This window comes from Podarcis gaigeae, assembly GCF_964106915.1.
Source record: "Podarcis gaigeae genome assembly, chromosome: 15".
NCBI classification, from domain to species: domain Eukaryota; kingdom Metazoa; phylum Chordata; class Lepidosauria; order Squamata; family Lacertidae; genus Podarcis; species Podarcis gaigeae.
The window spans coordinates 35,465,515-35,484,193 of record NC_139692.1 but is presented as its reverse complement, the minus strand read 5'-3'; the positions used below and the strand labels follow the sequence as shown (position 1 = coordinate 35,484,193).

Genomic DNA, 18,679 nt, shown 5'->3' with positions numbered 1-18,679 from the left:
ATCCTTGTGGGTTCATGAAGAGGAGGAGGCTTACTAGGCCCAAGAGCAAGATGTCCTCCGCTCTCCAAGATAATTCTCATCCTGTCAGTGCTACAGCTCTGAATTAGCCACTTGGGGAATGGCCATCTGGATGCACCCTGATAAATCAATCATGTTTCAAGCTGGGCTTTCAGAATGTTTATACTCTGTACAGACAGACACAAAATCTGGTGTTGATAAGTCTTTCCTGAGAAAGTTAAATAAAAGCTTAATCTCTTAAATAAACACTGCCGTCAGGACAGATAAAAAATTATGCATTAGTAAATATTACCATTTTTTATTTTTTTTTTAGCTGGCAGTAGATTAGACCAACTTGGCTAAAATCAACAGGCTCAAATTCTTAAGAAATCAGAACAGATATCACAACATCCATTTCTCACTAAATCTTCATGGTAGTATAGATACATAAACACACACACACACACACACACACACACACACACAAGCTTGACTAAATGTTGTACTACTACCAAGGCAGAGAAGACCCAAATATCTAAAGTATTTTGTCAGCAATTCACAGATAAAGAGTTTTATTACTTCTCTATCAAGGTCACAATTCTGTACAGCAGGGATGAGCAACCTGTAGCCTTCTTGGTGATGTTCAACTACAACTACCATCATCCCCAAACAGTGGCTATCACAGCAAGAGTGGCATATCAGGTATCCATCTACATCAGCCCCGATTGCATCAGTGTTTATTAAGGCCCAGGTAGCATTTCACATCCCACATCAGCTTAAGATGATTTACAGTTGTGCAGGAAGTCTACTCACACAGAGCAGGTTCCTAGATACAGATGCTCAGGGACCCCAATACTCCCCTTGCTCCATGCTTGCCAAACTGTAAGGTCCATCCCTTGTTGATAATTCCCAGTATGATCCCTCCACCAGCGGTGGATGCTGCCCATTGGAGTGGTGGGGCAGAAAGCAGGAAGTCTTCCCAATAGTGGAGCCAGAGCCAACATCAGGCAGAGCTGGCTAATTCTAGTTTTGTCCCCATCCTTCTCCCTGTTGACTTATACACTGAAACTGAGAGGGCAGCTGACATGCTCAGTTACCTCCTGAATGGGTTTGCAAGTAAGATGGGAGTCAGGTGAGGGCTGGTTGAGGGCAGGCTGAGGTTGGTAGAGAAGGACCCCCAATGGACTAGCCTCCACTGCCCGCCCCCCAGGAAGTAACTCTTTTTAGCAGTGCTGAGAAATCAAAGTCAAAACAAAATGATCTGTAGTACAAGGAGCCCCTACAAGTGCAGAATTCAGCACTGAGCACTAGGGATGGGAGGAGAAGTTCCATTTGGTTAGCATTTTAATGAGAATCGACCGAATTCTCGTTTCTTGTACCAATATGCAAAATGAAACACATCTCTCCTTTGAAATGTGCAATGATATGAATTGTATGCACAGCCAAACATTATTGGCAAAAATGAATATATTGGTGGGGGGCGGGGAGAAGGCACAATGGATATATTGCTAGAAAAACCAAAACATAAACAATTCATTGTATTAGGGGAAATTGATTGCAAGAAAGTGTATATTATTATTAGCCAAAATTTCATACTAAAACATGTGATCATTCAGGGGGGAAAATCACACTAAAATCCTATTGAATTTTCACAAGGATTAAAAAAAATCACAAATTGTTGCAGGGAACTGAACTTAACCTTAGAAAATTGAGAATCAGAGAGCTGAAAATGACAGATTTTCCCCTCCCTACTAAGCATAGAATCTAGCATTTGGAATCATTTGTTTTGAAGAAATGAAGTTTTTGGTTCTCGTAGCACAAATTTCAGGAACCAGGGAAAGCGGGGGGCAGCAGAGCAGAATTTTCAGTGGTCAGAACTTCTAGCACAAAAATAGTCCTCTTCTCCCAGGCCTTGGCTAATTAAACAACCTACAACCTTTTAAACTGGGGGGGGGGAGGTGTTTTCATTTGTTATTATGTTATGTATTTTTGTGTTTTTATATTGTAAACTGCCCTGTGGTCCTCGGACGAAGGGTGGTAGAGAAATTTAATAAGTAAAAAACCAAACTATCATCAATACAAAATTTTCATGATTTTCCAAGTTAAGGAAGTTGCAACCTTTTCTCTCAGACACATAGAAATGAGCCCTAAACTTCCACTAGATTTCCCAAAAGTGGCTTTAACACAGAGTTCAAATCTGGACAGGAATAGTAGGTGCTACATGGTGCCTGGAAACTGGGTTCAGGGTGCCAAAACAGAATGTCCAGTTGCATTTGTGCCCCATGGATCTGCCAGCTCGCGCAGCAGCCAAAGGGGCATGTCCTGATGTATATTTTACTCTAGGAGGCTTAGTTTGGTCAGAATCGAGTACAGTGGTACCTCGGTTTAAGTACTTAATTTGTTCTGGAGGTCCGTATTTAACCTGAAACTGTTCTTAACCTGAAGCACCACTTTAGCTAATGGGGCCTCCCGCTGCTGCCGCGCCACCGGAGCATGATTTCTGTTCTCATCCTGAAGCAAAATTCTTAACCTGAAGCACTATTTCTGGGTTAGCGGAGTCTGTAACCTGAAGCGTATGTAACCCGAGGTACCACTGCACACACTTCCAGAGTTAGCGCTAAATGCTTTGTTTCTAGTAAATGAACCACCATAGCTGCTGGAGGACTGTGAAAAATTGTGTCCTGGGCTTTTAAGACTCATCTACCCATATACATCTGAAACCCAAGGTCCATTGGTTGTCAGATGTGATTTTTTTAAAGCTCTCCTACCCCACTATATTGCCTTCTCCAACTTTTCCCAACTTGGTGCTCTTCAGATGTTGTTTGATTTCCATTATCCCAGACCACTGGAAATGGTACCTGGGGCTGATGAAAGCTGTAGACACCAGTTTTGAGAAGCCTACCCTAACCTGATTGACAGTGAATGTATGAATACAGAAAGCTGCTTTATACAGAGTCAAACCATTGGTCCTTCTAGCTTAGTAATGTCTGCACTGGCAGAGGCTCTCCAGGATTTTAGGCTTGGGCGTCTCCCACCCATAGCTGAGGATGCTAGGGACTGAATCTGGGATCACCTGCATCCTAGGTAGATGTTCTACCACTGGGCCATGGCCTTTCCCCCATGACTCTCCAAGTCCTGGGACAGAGGTCTTTCATATCACTTGCTCCCTTTAACTGGCAACGTCGCTGGTGCTACTTCCATGCAAAGTCATTTGCCCTGCCACCGAAGGGCCAGTCATCTGTGTGACACAATTAAAACCTCTCTGACCTTCATTCATTCACAACCCTCAAGGCACAGAAGCAAATCAAAGGAAAAGCTTCTCAAGTTACATTGAGGAAATAATCGCACTCCACCTGAGCATTGCTAACCACCGGTTATCCTTGCAAGTCCTAACTAGCAATTTGTTTGGCTAAGGTTTTCTGGCTTTCCAATTGACCTCTTTTTCTGACAGTGCCGTTGCCAAGGCATTTTGGACTTCAGCTACCATTCCAAGAGAATTTGGCGTTTGTGAAGCTGAGCCACAGAGCTCTCGAGTTTCTCTGGCTTCCAGGCCGCACAGTTCTCAAAAGTGCAACAATCCAGGATGGTCTCTTTGATGGCAAAAAGAAGATGTCAACAAGCAAGAAGGAGGGGGGTGGGGAGTTTGCAACAAAAACCTGTTTGAGTCCATCTGGCAATTCCTGAGTGTGTTTGGCCAAGTGGCTGGCTTCCAAAGTTGAGGGATTCAGCATGGGAAGAGGACACAGTTTAAAACACAAAGAGAGAGAATGAGAGAGCTCACAATGGATGCCCAGTCGTGAAACTAGATGAAATAAAACCTTTGTGAAATGGATAGAGAGGACAGCAATTTGCTAGGTTGAGAGATCCACTGCAGTCTTTTCAGGAGAAGGTCATGAATAAGGATTGTGGATGCAGGGAGAGGTTCAACTAAGTTTGTAGTTAAAGGAAGTTTACCCTATTCACACATTCCAGGGTTGGAATACAGCCACCCTTCAAAATCCATACTTCTCCAAACAAGTAACGTGATGTTGTTGTTTACTCATTTAGTTATGTCCAACTCTTTGTGACCCCCAGGGACCAGAGCACACCAGGCACTCCTGTCTTCCACTGCCTCCCACAGTTTGCTCAATCTCATGTTAGTAGCTTCAAGTAACATGTACAAAATTGCAAATACTAAAGTATGCATATATGAACATTCTATGTATCTATTTATAAAAACATATTTATAGACCATTGAAAACACATATCAATTAACCACTGTGGCATTTTAAATCTGAAACAGAAGATGACTGTTGAATCTCTGTTGGCAGACCATTTCACAATATTGGGTTAATGCCACTAAAGGCTCGGATTTTTTATATATCAAATGAACCTTACTAGCTTGGAAAGTGATCAACAATCCTCCTGCAGATAATCTTGGTGATCCCTGGCATATCCTGACCCAAAATTGTTCAGGGTTTTGTAAATCAATACAACAAGCTACTGAAGTATGAAAGGAATGTCAGAAACCAGGGCCGAAGTACTAGCATTATAACTGGGAAATCTAACACACTGAACCCCATGTGCAAATGCAGCCATAGTTAGAAGTAACATGGAAGCCAAGGGTTCCATCACATAATGCCTGCCCTTTGCCATTAAGGCCACTCTGTTCCATCAGACTCTCCTATTTGCCAGTACTTTGAAACCAGCATTAGAAATTCAGATACTGTATATATCAGCTAATCACAACATGGCACCTTAAACCTGGGTTATGGTGACTGCAATGGAATGTCTAGGCACCCTTTTCTAACAATGACATTTATTGTTATTCGTTTCTATTATTACTTTATATTTTACAGAAAAAAATTCAAAGCTGTTTACAACACATTAAAACATCTAATAAAACAATCCAGAATCAAACAAATTCAAAGGAATTCAAAGGAAAATATTTCACATCCTTGACATTTGGCTTTCTCATATTTATCTACTGAATTTATAGAGTTGACCAAAAGCAGAAGAACTCTTAGAAGCCAGTATGGTATAATGGATGGAGTGTCAGAATAGGACCTGGGAGATCAGGGTTCAAATCCCCCCTCAGTCATGAAGTTCACTGGGTGACCCTGGAGTCAGTCACAGCCTCTTAACCTCCCTGATAGGGTCATTGTAGGGGTCAACTGAGGCAGGAATGTACCATATACTTCTTGGAGAAAAGTTGGAATAGAAAAGCAATAAGCTCTTCTGCTTGCCTGCTTAAGAAAGCTGGAGGAGTCAGCAAAATGAAGTTGTCAGTCATCAACCTGGCATCCAGAGATCTCTACATGGTCCCAACTGGATTCATGCAAAATGCACCTGGCACCTGGCTAATTTCTAACACTGTTTGAAACCATAGCCAAAAGAGCTAGACTGTTCCCACAAGTTTGGCCTCAGCCCAAATAAGAGCCCTGCTGGATCAAATCAAAAGTCCATCTAGCCCAGCATAGCAGTGAGACAGAGGTTTCTAGCAGGCCCACAGTAGAACATGATGGCAACAATCCTCTTCTCCTATAGTCACCCCCTCCAGCAAGAAGTATTCAAACACATCCACACCCTACAAGATCCCCCCTTTCAGCACAATGCTCTCTGTCTTTCAGCTGGGATTTGCATCTTGCTAACAGATGGCTGATGTACCAGGGCAGAAGGATTCATAAAGTTTACATGAACCTCCTGTAAACATAAGCCGAACATTTAGAAAGCCCTAGCGCAACCAAAACACGCTCTCAATCAAAGGGAAACTGCACCCCAGCACACAGACCGAAAACCTCACCCAGTTGAGAGCAGAGCTGTCAGTTTAAGAGACTGCTCTCCAGTTATTTATTTAAAATGCATGAGCTTTGCACTTTAACTGTCTGAAACATCGAAGGGTGTTTATTTCAGCTTCGGAGACACTGCACTTGAACTCAATTACGCCAAAGAAAGTGACACCACATGATTTGGATCAAAACCTTGAAGGATGCCCCAAGTGTCAAATTTCCATGCAAAGTCTAGAGGAACAGACTAGAGGAACAAGCTACATTTTACATATTGAATTGCAGGCCCCTGATGACAGACTTCCCAGTTGGCACCATAGCCCTAAATGTACTGAGGATAATGTTATCTACGTATTACTATTACAATATACTATATATAATATTATTACAAGGTGACCCTTAATCCAGAAGAATAACAGCTTCAGCAAATCATATTAACAACAATTTAACTAGGCAAGCTGTATAAAAGGCTGCAGCCAATGTACAGAGATTATACACTGTAGGTGGGGATAAAAGGAAGAACTTCCCTTAAAAACTAAATCAATGAACACACTGATCTCAGGCACTTGGTAGAAGACCTCTCTAGCATCTCACATGCATCTGGTTGGCCACAGTGAAGAAAAGGTTGGGTTTGTTTTTAACTTAGGAAGAGGGGACACCTTGGTAAGCAAAGCCCCACACCTGATGAAATTCTAAAGACATTCTGAAGAGTGCTGCAGTTTAGGCTGAACAAGGATAAGAAAACTTGCAGGTATTGGAAGGTATGTTTCAGCATAGAACAGAGACCCTTCTGCAATGTTGGAGAGATACTGCCAGTGAGTAGAGCTGGGCAACATCTTGTTTTCAACATCACGATGTACCACCAGCTAAACATCACAATACATCAAAGTATCATGATGTCTGAAATAAGGATGGAACTATATAGAGGCAAACACAGTGAGCAAGCACCAGGAATGGCTAACTCATGGCTTCCCCCAGATGTTGATGGACAGCTCCAACTCTGATCAGCCCTAGTCACCTTGGCCACTGGCCAGGGATGATGGGAGGTGATTATTGTTGACAATTTATATACCACTTAATTATGATGGTATTTAAGCGGCATACAAGAAACTTGGTAAGATGCAAACAAAAACCAGCTAAAATTGTAAGATCAGACTTGCTGGGATAATGATTTTGAAAAGGCATTCAGTAGGTGCTAGCAGTTCATCTGGAAGAAGTTTCATAAAACTGGACATACAATACTGAATGCAGCACAGCTCCTGGTGGAAATGAGCCACGGGGACCACTAACAGTGACTCCCTCAAAGACCAAGCAAGGATATAAGCTTGTTCCTAAGGTATCCTGCAGCTAAGTTGCTAAGGGCCCTATAAATTAATATGAGAACCTTGAAGCTGGCTGGAAAGCATAGGGATAGCCAATTTAAGCTTTTGAGCACTGGACATATGTGATAGATTAGGTATGTTTCAGTCCAACAACACCTGAAGGTTAGCCACCACTCCTGGTGTAGGCAGTTCTGAGTTAGACGGACCATTGTATTTCTTATGTTACTATGATCTAAAGCAGAAAGAGACACATACTTAATCCATCAGTCAAGAAAAGAAGAAGAACAAAGACTTGTACTCTCATTAAACACCCATAGCAAATGTGATCTCTCCTGTAGCTGTTTTACTTACCTCTGGACATAAAAGCTAACTCAAAGAGGCCTTGAATTTCAAACACAAACTGCAAGCTTCTCCATGCAATATGGGATAGGAGAAGAGAGAGAAACAGAGCTGAAAACTGCAAGACAAATATCTACCCCATTCCAAGCCCCCTACACCTACCTGGAAGCAATTACCCATGGAGGGCAAGAAGAAGCACATCTCTCCCTGGGTTTGCTTCCTGACAGCTGGAATTCTAATCCTTTACAACAAAACTGCTCCCTTATGCTTTGAAAAAAAAGGGGGGGAGCCGCTCTCTCTCCTCTTAATCTCGCTTGGTAGTAAAAATGGAGTCAGCCTGGTTTTGAAGCACCTGGATTTTCATGGATTCTTTCCTGGTCATTCATGTACCCAACAGGAATTAGCTAATGGCACAAAGATGGAAATTCTGGCGGCCAAGAAGAAAAGTCGCCATTTCGATGGAAATCAGCAGCAAAATCGTAATCTGCCATTGGCAAAGAAAGAAAGAAAGAAAGAAAGAAAGAAAGAAAGAAAGAAAGAAAGAAAGAAGCAGCTTATTTGTGTACAGCTTCCCAAGCAAAAGGCAAAGAAAGACCTCGTGTTGACTTTAGGCTAACACAAAGGAATCCTTAATCCTTTCATGGGAACTAAATCACCCCAGCACAAACCCCCAAAAGACCCAGGAGAAGCAAGTCTCCCCTGTCAATGTGAGGTTCATTCACAAACAAAGAGATGGCATGAATCAAACTAAGTAAGTAAACAAAATAAGAACCTGAGGTGGGGTGGGGGAGAGAATAAGGAGAAAGGGGGAAGAAAGGAGAAAGGGGGAAATGTGCCCCCTCTCTATCCATCACTGCCTGCTCTTCATCTGAAGGAGAGCAGCGCCTTCTCCCTGGTCACTGTCTCTTCCTCCGAAATGTGGCTTCCATTTCTGTTTGACTCCTTTCTCAAGATTAGGCATCCTTGCATTCCACACACTCAAAAGAAGGCATTAGCAAAATAGAGATGCACTCACCATGTTTACTGGGGGGCATAGAGTGGGTAGATTTGACCTGTTTGAACAAATACAGCCTTCCCACCCACCCCACTTGCCATCCCCGATTTTGACCTCTTCTCAATGTAAGAAGAAGCTCATCTGTGTATGCCAAGACAAATAAATCTATTTAGCTCCCCCACCACTCTATCTCCCCCATCCCTCTAAAAAGGGGTAGGGAGGGGGAAATCCCTTAGTTCAGAACTTCAAAGGGATGCTAATACATGAAACAGGACCAGTGCTCCATTATGCAATTAAAAATAGATATAATTCAATATACATCAAAGTCATTTCAGAAGGAGCAGCGTAATTGCCAAGAGGATCACAGACCTAATGAGTGGGCTTGAGCATTAAGCCTTGCATCTATTCCTAAGGCTAGAGAGAGACACTGGCCGGGGGGTGGGGGTGGGAGTGCACACAGAATAATCCACCACAAAACACAAGCTACACATTAAAAATAAGCCAGTAAGCAGTATGAATCACGTATGAGAACAAAAAATAAAATAAAATAAATCCATCACAACTTAGTCACTCTTTAAAAATATGCCGGTAAGAAATATGGATCACATATAATAGCACCAGAAGACCAGTATCTAAATAGTAGAAAGTGACAGTGTTAAAATAAAAAGCTTTCCCCCTTGCATACTCCTAACAACTAACTGATCTGTTTGCTAACCCACATTTCTTTTAGACGGGAAGCATGACCCATCCATTCCATTGGAGTTTTACAGAGATATGCATAGGGTTGCGATTGCAGACTTCAGAGGGATAATGACTTAAATCAAGAAATAATTAGGTTTCCGTGTCAATGAAGCATTCATCTTGCCACGCCCACACCCCGAAAGGTAAACTCAAAGGAACTCACGAAAACAAGATTAGGAACAACTGTAAGGCTCTCAAAAATATGTATAAGAAAGAAGATCCAACTCAACTCGACCCCACTAAAACATAAGGAGAAAATTAAGACCCAAAGGCCTGTGTAAATAAAAGTGTTGTTGCCTGGTGTCTAAAAACAGGTAGTGATGGCGCCAGGTGTGTCTTGCCGGGGAGAGCATTCCAAAAACAGGGAGCCCCCCATGGAGAAGGTGTCACACACACACACCTCCCTTGGAGAGGGAATATTTAGAAAGATCTCAGCCGAGCATCCATCCATGGTTCTCAAGCTATTCTGGAAACCAAAAGCCCTTTTCATTTCTGTTCTGACCAAGCTTCCCCAACCCAGTCATTATGACCATCAGCAGTGCCAACCTACTCTTGTAGGTTCCACGCACCTAGCACAATCCTGCATTCCTACACCATTCTTGGAGGCAGGGGACATTTCAAGTCCAAATTGGAGATGCCAGAGCTTGAACCATCCATGTGAGGGGGGTATCGTTCCTATTTGTTATTATGGTATGTATTGGGGGGGTTATATCGTACACTGCCCTCTGTGATCTTTGGATGAAGGGCAATATAGAAATTTTATAAATACTAATAGTGCCAGGCTGATGCTCTACCACAGAGCCCTTTGCCTCTTTCCCCAATCAGAACATCTGCAAGAACATTAGGGCTAATAAGCTGAGCTAAATTTTGCAGACCCCTCTCCTATCTCCAAGTACAGGGTTTGACCTTCTGACTTGGGGGGGGGGGCATGTGAAAGTGGGAGGGAGAGAAAGGAACCATAGTGTTGAAAAGGCTGACATATGATCCATGAGATAAGAGTGACTGCAATTAAGAGCATGTGCTCTGTTGCACAGAAATATTTACATATCACCTTAGAAGCAAGTGATGTGTGTGTTGAAAAAGCCCAAATAGCTCATGGTCACAAATTACAGAATATATATATATATATATATATATATATATATATATATATATCTGTGTGTGTGTGAACGTAACTGCAGTAAGACTCTACACCTGTCTCCACACGAATGCCAGGACATTTTTAACTGCAATCCCCATTACCCCCAAATATGAAGATAAGAAATATCTGTGGTTGTGTTATGGTTTTCAAGGTCTGTGATAGCTGAAGGGTTATAATTACATTTTTCAACACTTACACACACACACACACACACACCCCGATAACCCAAAGTACATTTTTGTACCATTTTGCAAAGAAATAACATTTTGCTTAAAAATTATGGACAAAGTCCTTCAACACAAGGGCAATGAAAGCCCAGGGTTTTCTTTCAGCAGATCTTGCAACTGCACAAATTCCCCATCAGACATAATAATAATAATAATAATAATAATAATAATGTCGAATGAGCACAACACATGCATTGCTCCTTGTTTACATCCGGTATCTGTGGCAGTTTCTTTGTAGGAGGTGATTAGTTCTTATCTACTATACAACGATCATTCATTTATGCTTCTGCCCTAGTTCAGTAACTAACAGGTTCAAAACCAAGAGCAGTTTAGGGGTATCTGAGAGAATGATATGACGAAGCATGACCTGCCCAAAGTTAAAGGTGAAGAAGAGGAACTTCTGGCCAAAAAGAAGAAGGTGTTTCCGCATGGCTTCGGCAGTTTTAAGTATATAAGCTAAGCTTATTCTGCCCTTAAATAAATTGTGCATTCGCTGTTCCTGGCATTGCCTGTGGTAGACATCTCAAGGTATGAATCCAGTTTCTACTGAGACAGGTCACTGGTTCACCTAGAGTAGATTATGGGCATCTTGTCTACTTCGATTGCCCATAGCTCTCCTGTGTTTTGTTTCATGTGGAAGGGCCCTTCCCATCACCTGATCCTTTTAAACTGAAGCTACTAGGGATCAAGCAAAGCATTCCACCATTAAGATGCAGCCCCACCTCTACAAAGGCTGCCAGGCTTTTTCAGGATACAATACTCCGCGAAAGAATGCCCTCTCTATGCTACTTCGTTGGCTCAACAAAATCCACGAGAGATGAGAAAACCAGAGGTTAAAAAGAGTCTCACCACATGAATTAACCAGCCTCCAGACTATCATAATCAAAAATCAGAACACTGCATGCAAAATTCCGACCCTACAAAGCACCACTGCAATGCTTGCTATGATCTCCATTATAAACACAAACATTTGGAAGGAATTAATGGAATTTGTTAAAACTATGTTTCTGTCTGCCTCTTATTGACTGATCCCACCAAACAAAGATGCAGGTACCACGCACATTCCAGGTATCATGTAACAGTAACTGCCTGCCCTAAGGTAAAGGTAAAGGTACCCCTGCCCGTACGGGCCAGTCTTGACAGACTCTGGGGTTGTGCGCCCATCTCACTTAAGAGGCCAGGGGCCAGCGCTGTCCGGAGACACTTCCGGGTCACGTGGCCAGCGTGACATCGCTGCTCTGGCGAGCCAGAGCTGCACACGGAAACGCCGTTTACCTTCCCGCTAGTAAGCAGTCCCTATTTATCTACTTGCACCCGGGGGTGCTTTCGAACTGCTAGGTTGGCAGGCGCTGGGACCGAGCAACGGGAGCGCACCCCGCCGCGGGGATTCGAACTGCCGACCTTTCGATTGGCAAGCCCTAGGCGCTGAGGCTTTTACCCACAGCGCCACCCGCGTCCCACTAACTGCCTGCCCTACAAACTGGCTATTCATAATTCTGTATCCATCACACAAGCTGATCAAGAGGCAAAGCATATTGAAACATTCCCCAAATTGACACGTTATTGAAATGAGCTCAAAACTGAAGCCTTTTTAATGCTGTCTCTGAACATATTATGAATTCATGCCTGGCCATTCAGATATAATTTATGAAAGGTTTCATGCACACCAGACATTAAAAGCACTATGATACCCACTTTAACAGTCACAGCTGGGAACTGTAGTTTCTTAAGGGTGCTGAGTTTCCAGGAGACCCCCTATTTCTCTCACAGAACTACAATTCCCAGAGTGGTTTAACAATCCCTCTTCCCAGGAAACTCTGGGAATTGCAGCTCTATGAGGGGGATAGGGGCCTCCTAATAATACTACAGCTCCCATGATGCCTTTTTTTTGGGGGGGGGAGCCATGACTGTTATACTGGCACCATCATGTTTAAAATATATGTGTGGTGCTGGTGTGTTGGGTAGATTTCTAATGTTTTTTTAAAAAATACTTTTTCGGCAGAATAGCTAAAAAATACCAAACAGCTTGGAGAGTCTCAGGAAATACTAGAGGTTCTGAGCACAAAACCTTTGGTTTAATTTATGACTGCACGTACAAAGATGTGATGCAGCAAGCAGGCAGGCCTGGAATCAGATCTGGGAAGATTATACTCTTACCTTTGTTTGCAACAGTGTTGAACAACTTTTCAGAACTGGAGTCGGAGACCTAAAAAACAATTGAAAAGAAATACACATTAGATTGTTAAGTCAAGTATATACCAACATGAAGGTAGTGTAGAGGGGGGATATTTATTGTTTTACACTTCAAGGGCACAAACAAGATATTTTAAGTCACAGACAGAAACATAGCTGTCAATGTTTCCCTTTTTTTAATGGAAATCCCCTTATTCCGAATAGGATTCCTCGCAAGAAAAGGGAAAAATTAACAGCTATGGACAGAAATAAATTTTGGTGGAGGAGAGTGAAATACGGATCTCAAACCCTAAATGCCCAGAAGATGGTGCTATTTGGCCATGTCTTAATTCCTACAGTAGATCTGGTAGTGTTTTCTGGGGTTTAGGGAGAGAATGCTGAATATTTCTGCGGGTCTGTTTTTAATTGTTGCATATTCAAATCAGCAGCAACATGCACGCACACACAAACATATATATATTGTGTGTGTGTGTGTGTGTGTGTGTGTGTGTGTGTTTTCTCAGTACAATACGAACTCTAAGCAATTACAAACCACATTGCAATCCGAGAGAGATATGGCAATGATCATTTGTATCCCGTTCCATCCAAGCAGATCTGAGAAGGCATACAGGGGGCTATCCATCTGAAGGCACACCCTCTGAAGTAGGTTAGACAGAGGCATGTTTAGCCTGCTCACAACTGAGCACAGATTTAAATTTCCACGCCGATGATAATCTGATCTCACAAACAACCACAACGGGTTCTTCATACAAACTCCTTGACTTCCTTTAAGACATCTTAGGCCAAGGATAGGAAAACAGTGGCTTTCCCATCTCTGCCTTAGTACCTGTTCATTAACCAAACTTGGAACATTTCAGAGCGTCTGTGGGATGTTTTATCAGACCAAGCCGCAAACAGTTGCCACCGTCTCAATGATGCATTAATCTTGGTCAAAATAAGCAGGATGAAAAACCACTTTTCTCAGTTGAATTGATAACTACTATTATAACAATAAAAATACTATTGCGTGTGTTTCTTAGTCATGATGCCAAATTTGAAATAAATACAAATGGTTTTAATCAGCCATTCCAGAGCTTTGTTTACAAGAGAGCTCATTTGCTGTTCGACATTATACAAGCAGACTGGAAGCCACCTGAACACTAATCTCACCTCTTAAATCTCTCTAAAGACTTCCTGAAAAGCAACCCCCCCCCCCCGAAAATAAAAAGAGAAAAGCAGTCTCCATTCAGCAAATCTATGCAAATTGATAAGCAAACGCACACGTTTTAGGATATTTTGCCAAACAACAGGCATCCAGCTAATTTGTTAGCACAGTCTTCCCCAACCTGGTGCTCAGTAAATGTTTTGACTATAATTCCCAGCAGCTTCAGCCACAACCAGCATCGCTGGCCATTAGCCATGTTGCTTGGGACTTGCAAGAGTTGGAATCCAGACAGCACATTGACTAGCCCTGTCATAGTGCAATCCTGTGCATGTTTTCTGAAAGTGAGTCCCGCTCTCTTCAGTAGAATAAGCATACACACCAAACGGCAGGCTCCCATGGTTGTAGCCACAGGAATATAGTCTCTCTTTCTAACCAGTCTTGTAATTCACAATTGCCTTCTCATTTGAACCCTCTTCTTTCACTCATGGAACACGTTTACTAATGCAAAATATGTCAGGTAGTAGTATATTGTGGGGCTCAGATTTAACGGCTTCTGCGGCCGCCAGATTACGTTCCAAAGCCTAAGAGATTCACAAGCATAGCTGCAGTCAAGATCCACCATCTATATGCTCACAGGAAATTGCTTTCATGAGTGGGAAAAGATGCCATTCCAGCCATTAAGATTTCCTGCTAGCAATTAGTGTGAGAGAAAGAGAAAGCTTTGTGCATGTGAAAAACAAATTAAGAACTCGACAAAAGCCAGCTATTTGTGCTCTATGCGTCTGCAAACAATGGATAAATGGTAAGTTAAATTGAATGTTAATATGTAGCGTATGAAGAAATTAAAGCCACACTCATACATTTGTGAACATCAGGGATACTAGCTACTTGTTTCTATAGCTGACCCTACACATGTTAACTTATAGGTAAGTTCTAACAGGGATCACACTGAAATAAATTTACACAGAACTGCATCCTTTATCATTGAAAAGCCGACCGAAAAGACCAAAAATGTTTTTATTTACTGGCAATTCTTCATATGGTGGCGTGTGTGCGTGTGTGTGTGTGTGTGTGTGTGTGTGTGCATATGTGTATTGCTTTTATGTATAATTTTACAATTTTTAATTGACACCATTACTCCCCTTGTAAACTATTGTTGTTGTTTTTTCTGGTCTATGACCGTAATAAATAAATTAATTAATTAATTCATTCATTCATTCATTTGGTGTGTTGTTTCGTTAAGGCTTTAGTCTCAGTATTCTGAAGTGATTTCAGCAGATTAAAACTCCTTGTGTTTAGGACACAGCAATACAAAATACATTCCAACCCCCATTACAAATGTTGGGTGTGTTACCTGCAGACAGATTCATCCTGCAGAACAGCCAAGCAAATCAACCAGAGAGAAGTTTGCCTTCAAGAGCAGAGGAGTCACCCAGTTTCACCCAATTTGAGAGGTTCCTCATTGCTTTCCTAACCTTTCCATTCAACCAGATCTGCGACGCAAAAGAATAGCTTTCCACACTGGCTTCATCCGCTGCCATGCGTTCGAATCCAGCTCTCCCTCAGAGATCCAAAACAATGCTTTGAGTGCATGTTGTGTGCTCATTCCTCCCCTATTTAATTTGCAACTTTCAATAGTTTAAAGGAAGGTTTATTATTATAAATGCTATGCTACCGTGTTTTGATACTTTGAATGCACAAGGTAACTTGCCTTTAACACATCCACACTACTTCGGGGAGTGGGGGAGAGCTCCCTCCTGTTTGTGATGACAGCAAATAATTAAGAAAAACCCCATTTATCTATGGAAGACTCCTGCAGTCTCTGGCAGAAACCCTTTCTCAATACCGCTGCTGAGGTTGCTTGGGATGTTTGCAAATCACAACACAACACAAAACAGATATTCCGTCAACATTGCGCTCAGAGTCATATCGACTTTTAGTAGCAAGCTCCCCAACACCATTTAAGAAATAAATTATTGAGATGAAAAAACACCTGAGAGGAAAGAGGACACTTGCCTTGAACTTCTGTTTGGACTATTTAGCGGGGGACGGACAGGAGGCATTTGGGAACTCCCTTAAAAACGATCCGATTCATTTCTCCTTTAGTCAAATTGCAGAGTGCAAAACTCTGTCCTTTTATACTGAATTATTTCCTATTTTCTTCAGCAAAGAGAAGCTGGAGAAGCCAAGATAAGAAGGTGTCAAATGGATCCCACTTTCAAATGAACTCAAGTTTTTTATATACAAAAGAAATAAAAATAGGGAGGTGCATGGGGGGATGATGGGCAGGAAATCAATTTATTAGCAGCAGCAGGAGGAAATTTACTCTCTCCAGGAGAGGAACAGGCAATGGGATCTGCAAAGTTCTATTTATCAAACGCCATTTTTTCCAGATGGGAAATTATAATTCTGACACGGGTAGGATTTCATGACCAATAAACAGGGCCTCTTTTGCAAGGTGGCAGGAGGGGGACGGAACCCTTTCATTTCATTTCTTCTCAAGGCCTTCTTTCAAAAGGCGATGGAAAACGCGCATCCCACTTGTTTGCCACTGGGGAGCCAAGTGTGTTCGGATGCGCTAACGCCGAGTTCAAATACATTTTGACAAGCAAGTCTCTTGACAGACAGAGGTAAGGAACGTAAGACTCGGCCTCATCCTAAGTCAGACCATTGGGTACATCTGGCTCAGTGCTGCTTACACGGACTGGCAGCAGCTCTCCGGAATTTCAGACAGGGAGTGTCTCTCCCAATCCTACCTGGGGATTGAACCGGGACCTCCTTCATGTGGGGCAGATGCTCTACCCCCAAGCTATGGCCCTTGCTCCCCCAGCAGTGCCTTCAATCAAAAACCGCTTTTGACAAAAGCCTCGTCAGCTCTTCTGGCTACAGACATTGTGCGGACAAAGATGAGTTTCGGGAGGGAGCCACCATCTCCCTCCCTCCCTCTTTCATTTTCTCCTTGCCTTTAAGGTTAAACCTTTTAGCTCCCAAGCACCCCCCTCCTTCATTCCCCTTGGACTCCAAACGTTAAAAGTCAGCAAACCTCCAGGCTAAGGAAAATCAGTTCCTCCTCTCTTCCATCAAGGAATTTATTGCCATACAGGGGGATGTATTACTCAAAAAATATTTCCTGTCCAGACAGAAAAGGGGTTGGCGTTTTGCTTTCTTGGCATGAACCAAGGCCAGGCACTTGCAAAAACATCAGCTCTGACATGAAAGGCTTTTTGAAAGCGGGATCCAGCCACCGCAAGCCACCTCCCGCCTAAAGGGGGGGGGGAGAAAGAGAGAATCCTCCAAGCCATAATTAGGGGCCGAGAGACTGCTTTGCATCAAGGAAAGCCTGCCCTCGCAGAACAGAGACTCTGCACGCTGCAACCTATTAGCTGAGTGCGCAGAGATCCTCTTCCCCTGCTCTCGGCCCATGAGCACAAAACTGGGAGGGGGGGAGCAACACCCAGCTGCTTTTCCATTCATCCTCCCAACCCAGGGATCTATTTTTTCACAATCCTAACCATCATCCCAGAGAGCAAGAAAGCAGCCTCTCCGTTCCTCAGACACCCCGTTCTTCCGACACCACACAGATGGAGGCAAAGCAGAGACAATGGAAGTTCTGGTTGTTTTTAGAGACCTGAAAGCAGGCATACGACATGTTCTGTGGACATATATCTGGTCCAAGAGACCCACAGCAGGTCAGGAGATATATGTATACATATATCTCACTGCAAGACCGCTGCAAGGACACCAACATATTGAGGGTGATGGTACTTTACCATACCATAATCCAGTCTCTGGTGAGAGAAAATGACCCATCCACACAGCCCAAGTGAATGTCAAAAAAGAAGGCCATTGTGGTGTATGGAAGAGAACTCTACATTTTGACCTTGCTTCAAATCACTGCTCAGTCACAAAGCCTACTGGGAGATGTTGGGTCAGCCGGTACCTCTTTTTCAACCTAACCTACCTCACAGGGGTATTGTGAGGACTAGGAAGGGAGCAACAGTAAGTGTGTGTTTTGTGTCTCCCCCTGGATTTCTTGGAGGTTAAGCAAGATAAAAGGAGTAAGTAGCAGCAGCAGCAACAACAAGAACCCCTTTTTCGCTGTGCCAGAGGATAGCCGCTGTGTTTATCTACATCGGAAGACCCAAACAGCAGGGGGATTGACCAGCATGGTCTGAAAAACATTCAATAAGGCAACTTGGCTGAAAACAAAGCAGGTCTGAGGAACGGCAAGATAGAAAAGCCATGAACTAAATTTTGAAAAGAGGTGCCCACACCAGGCAGGAAAGCCTGCAGTGAGATCACCCCATAACAATGTAGTGTGCTTGACAGGCTACGTGGAGATGCAAGAGAAATACTATTTTGGGTGGGAGTGCAACAGCGATTTATTTATTTATTTATTTATTTATTGCTATGTACCTTCCATAGGCAAGCACCAGTGAAAAGGAAAGAAGGGGGACCACTTTGGAGTTAATTCCTTTTGCACAACACCAGCCTAGCCTCAATCAGGATGTAACAGCAGCAATATGGTATCATAATGAGGATATGCATGCCATATACACTGAGGGTGGGGACAGTTCACCCAAAGGAAACCGCCACCAAGGCCATCAGGTAGAGAGAGAGAGAGAGATTTGCGGATGTCAAACTCATTCGGTCTCCGAAACCTTCCCAATCCAGGTTCCACGCTCATGCACAACAGGACAGAGAAAGAAATTAAGTTTCTCCCTTCAATTATTTTTAAAGCCAGTAAGCCAGGACATGGAAACTGTTCACTCATCTACTCAACAAGAGCCCTCCAGATACTGGAACACTGTTCCCA

The 18,679-nt window shown here is 42.9% G+C and overlaps 1 protein-coding gene across 10 annotated transcripts in view; it reads right to left on the bottom strand.

Annotated features, from left to right (window-relative positions):
• AUTS2 (activator of transcription and developmental regulator AUTS2) overlaps positions 1 to 18,679 on the bottom strand; it is a 676,911-nt gene that overhangs the window by 54,838 nt on the left and 603,394 nt on the right. For all 10 annotated transcript variants that reach the window (XM_083714336.1, XM_083714341.1, XM_083714339.1 and 7 more), the window contains one exon: positions 12,684 to 12,732. In XM_083714336.1, coding sequence (XP_083570462.1) covers positions 12,684 to 12,732 — 49 coding nt within the window. The remainder of the gene's footprint in view (positions 1 to 12,683; positions 12,733 to 18,679) is intronic.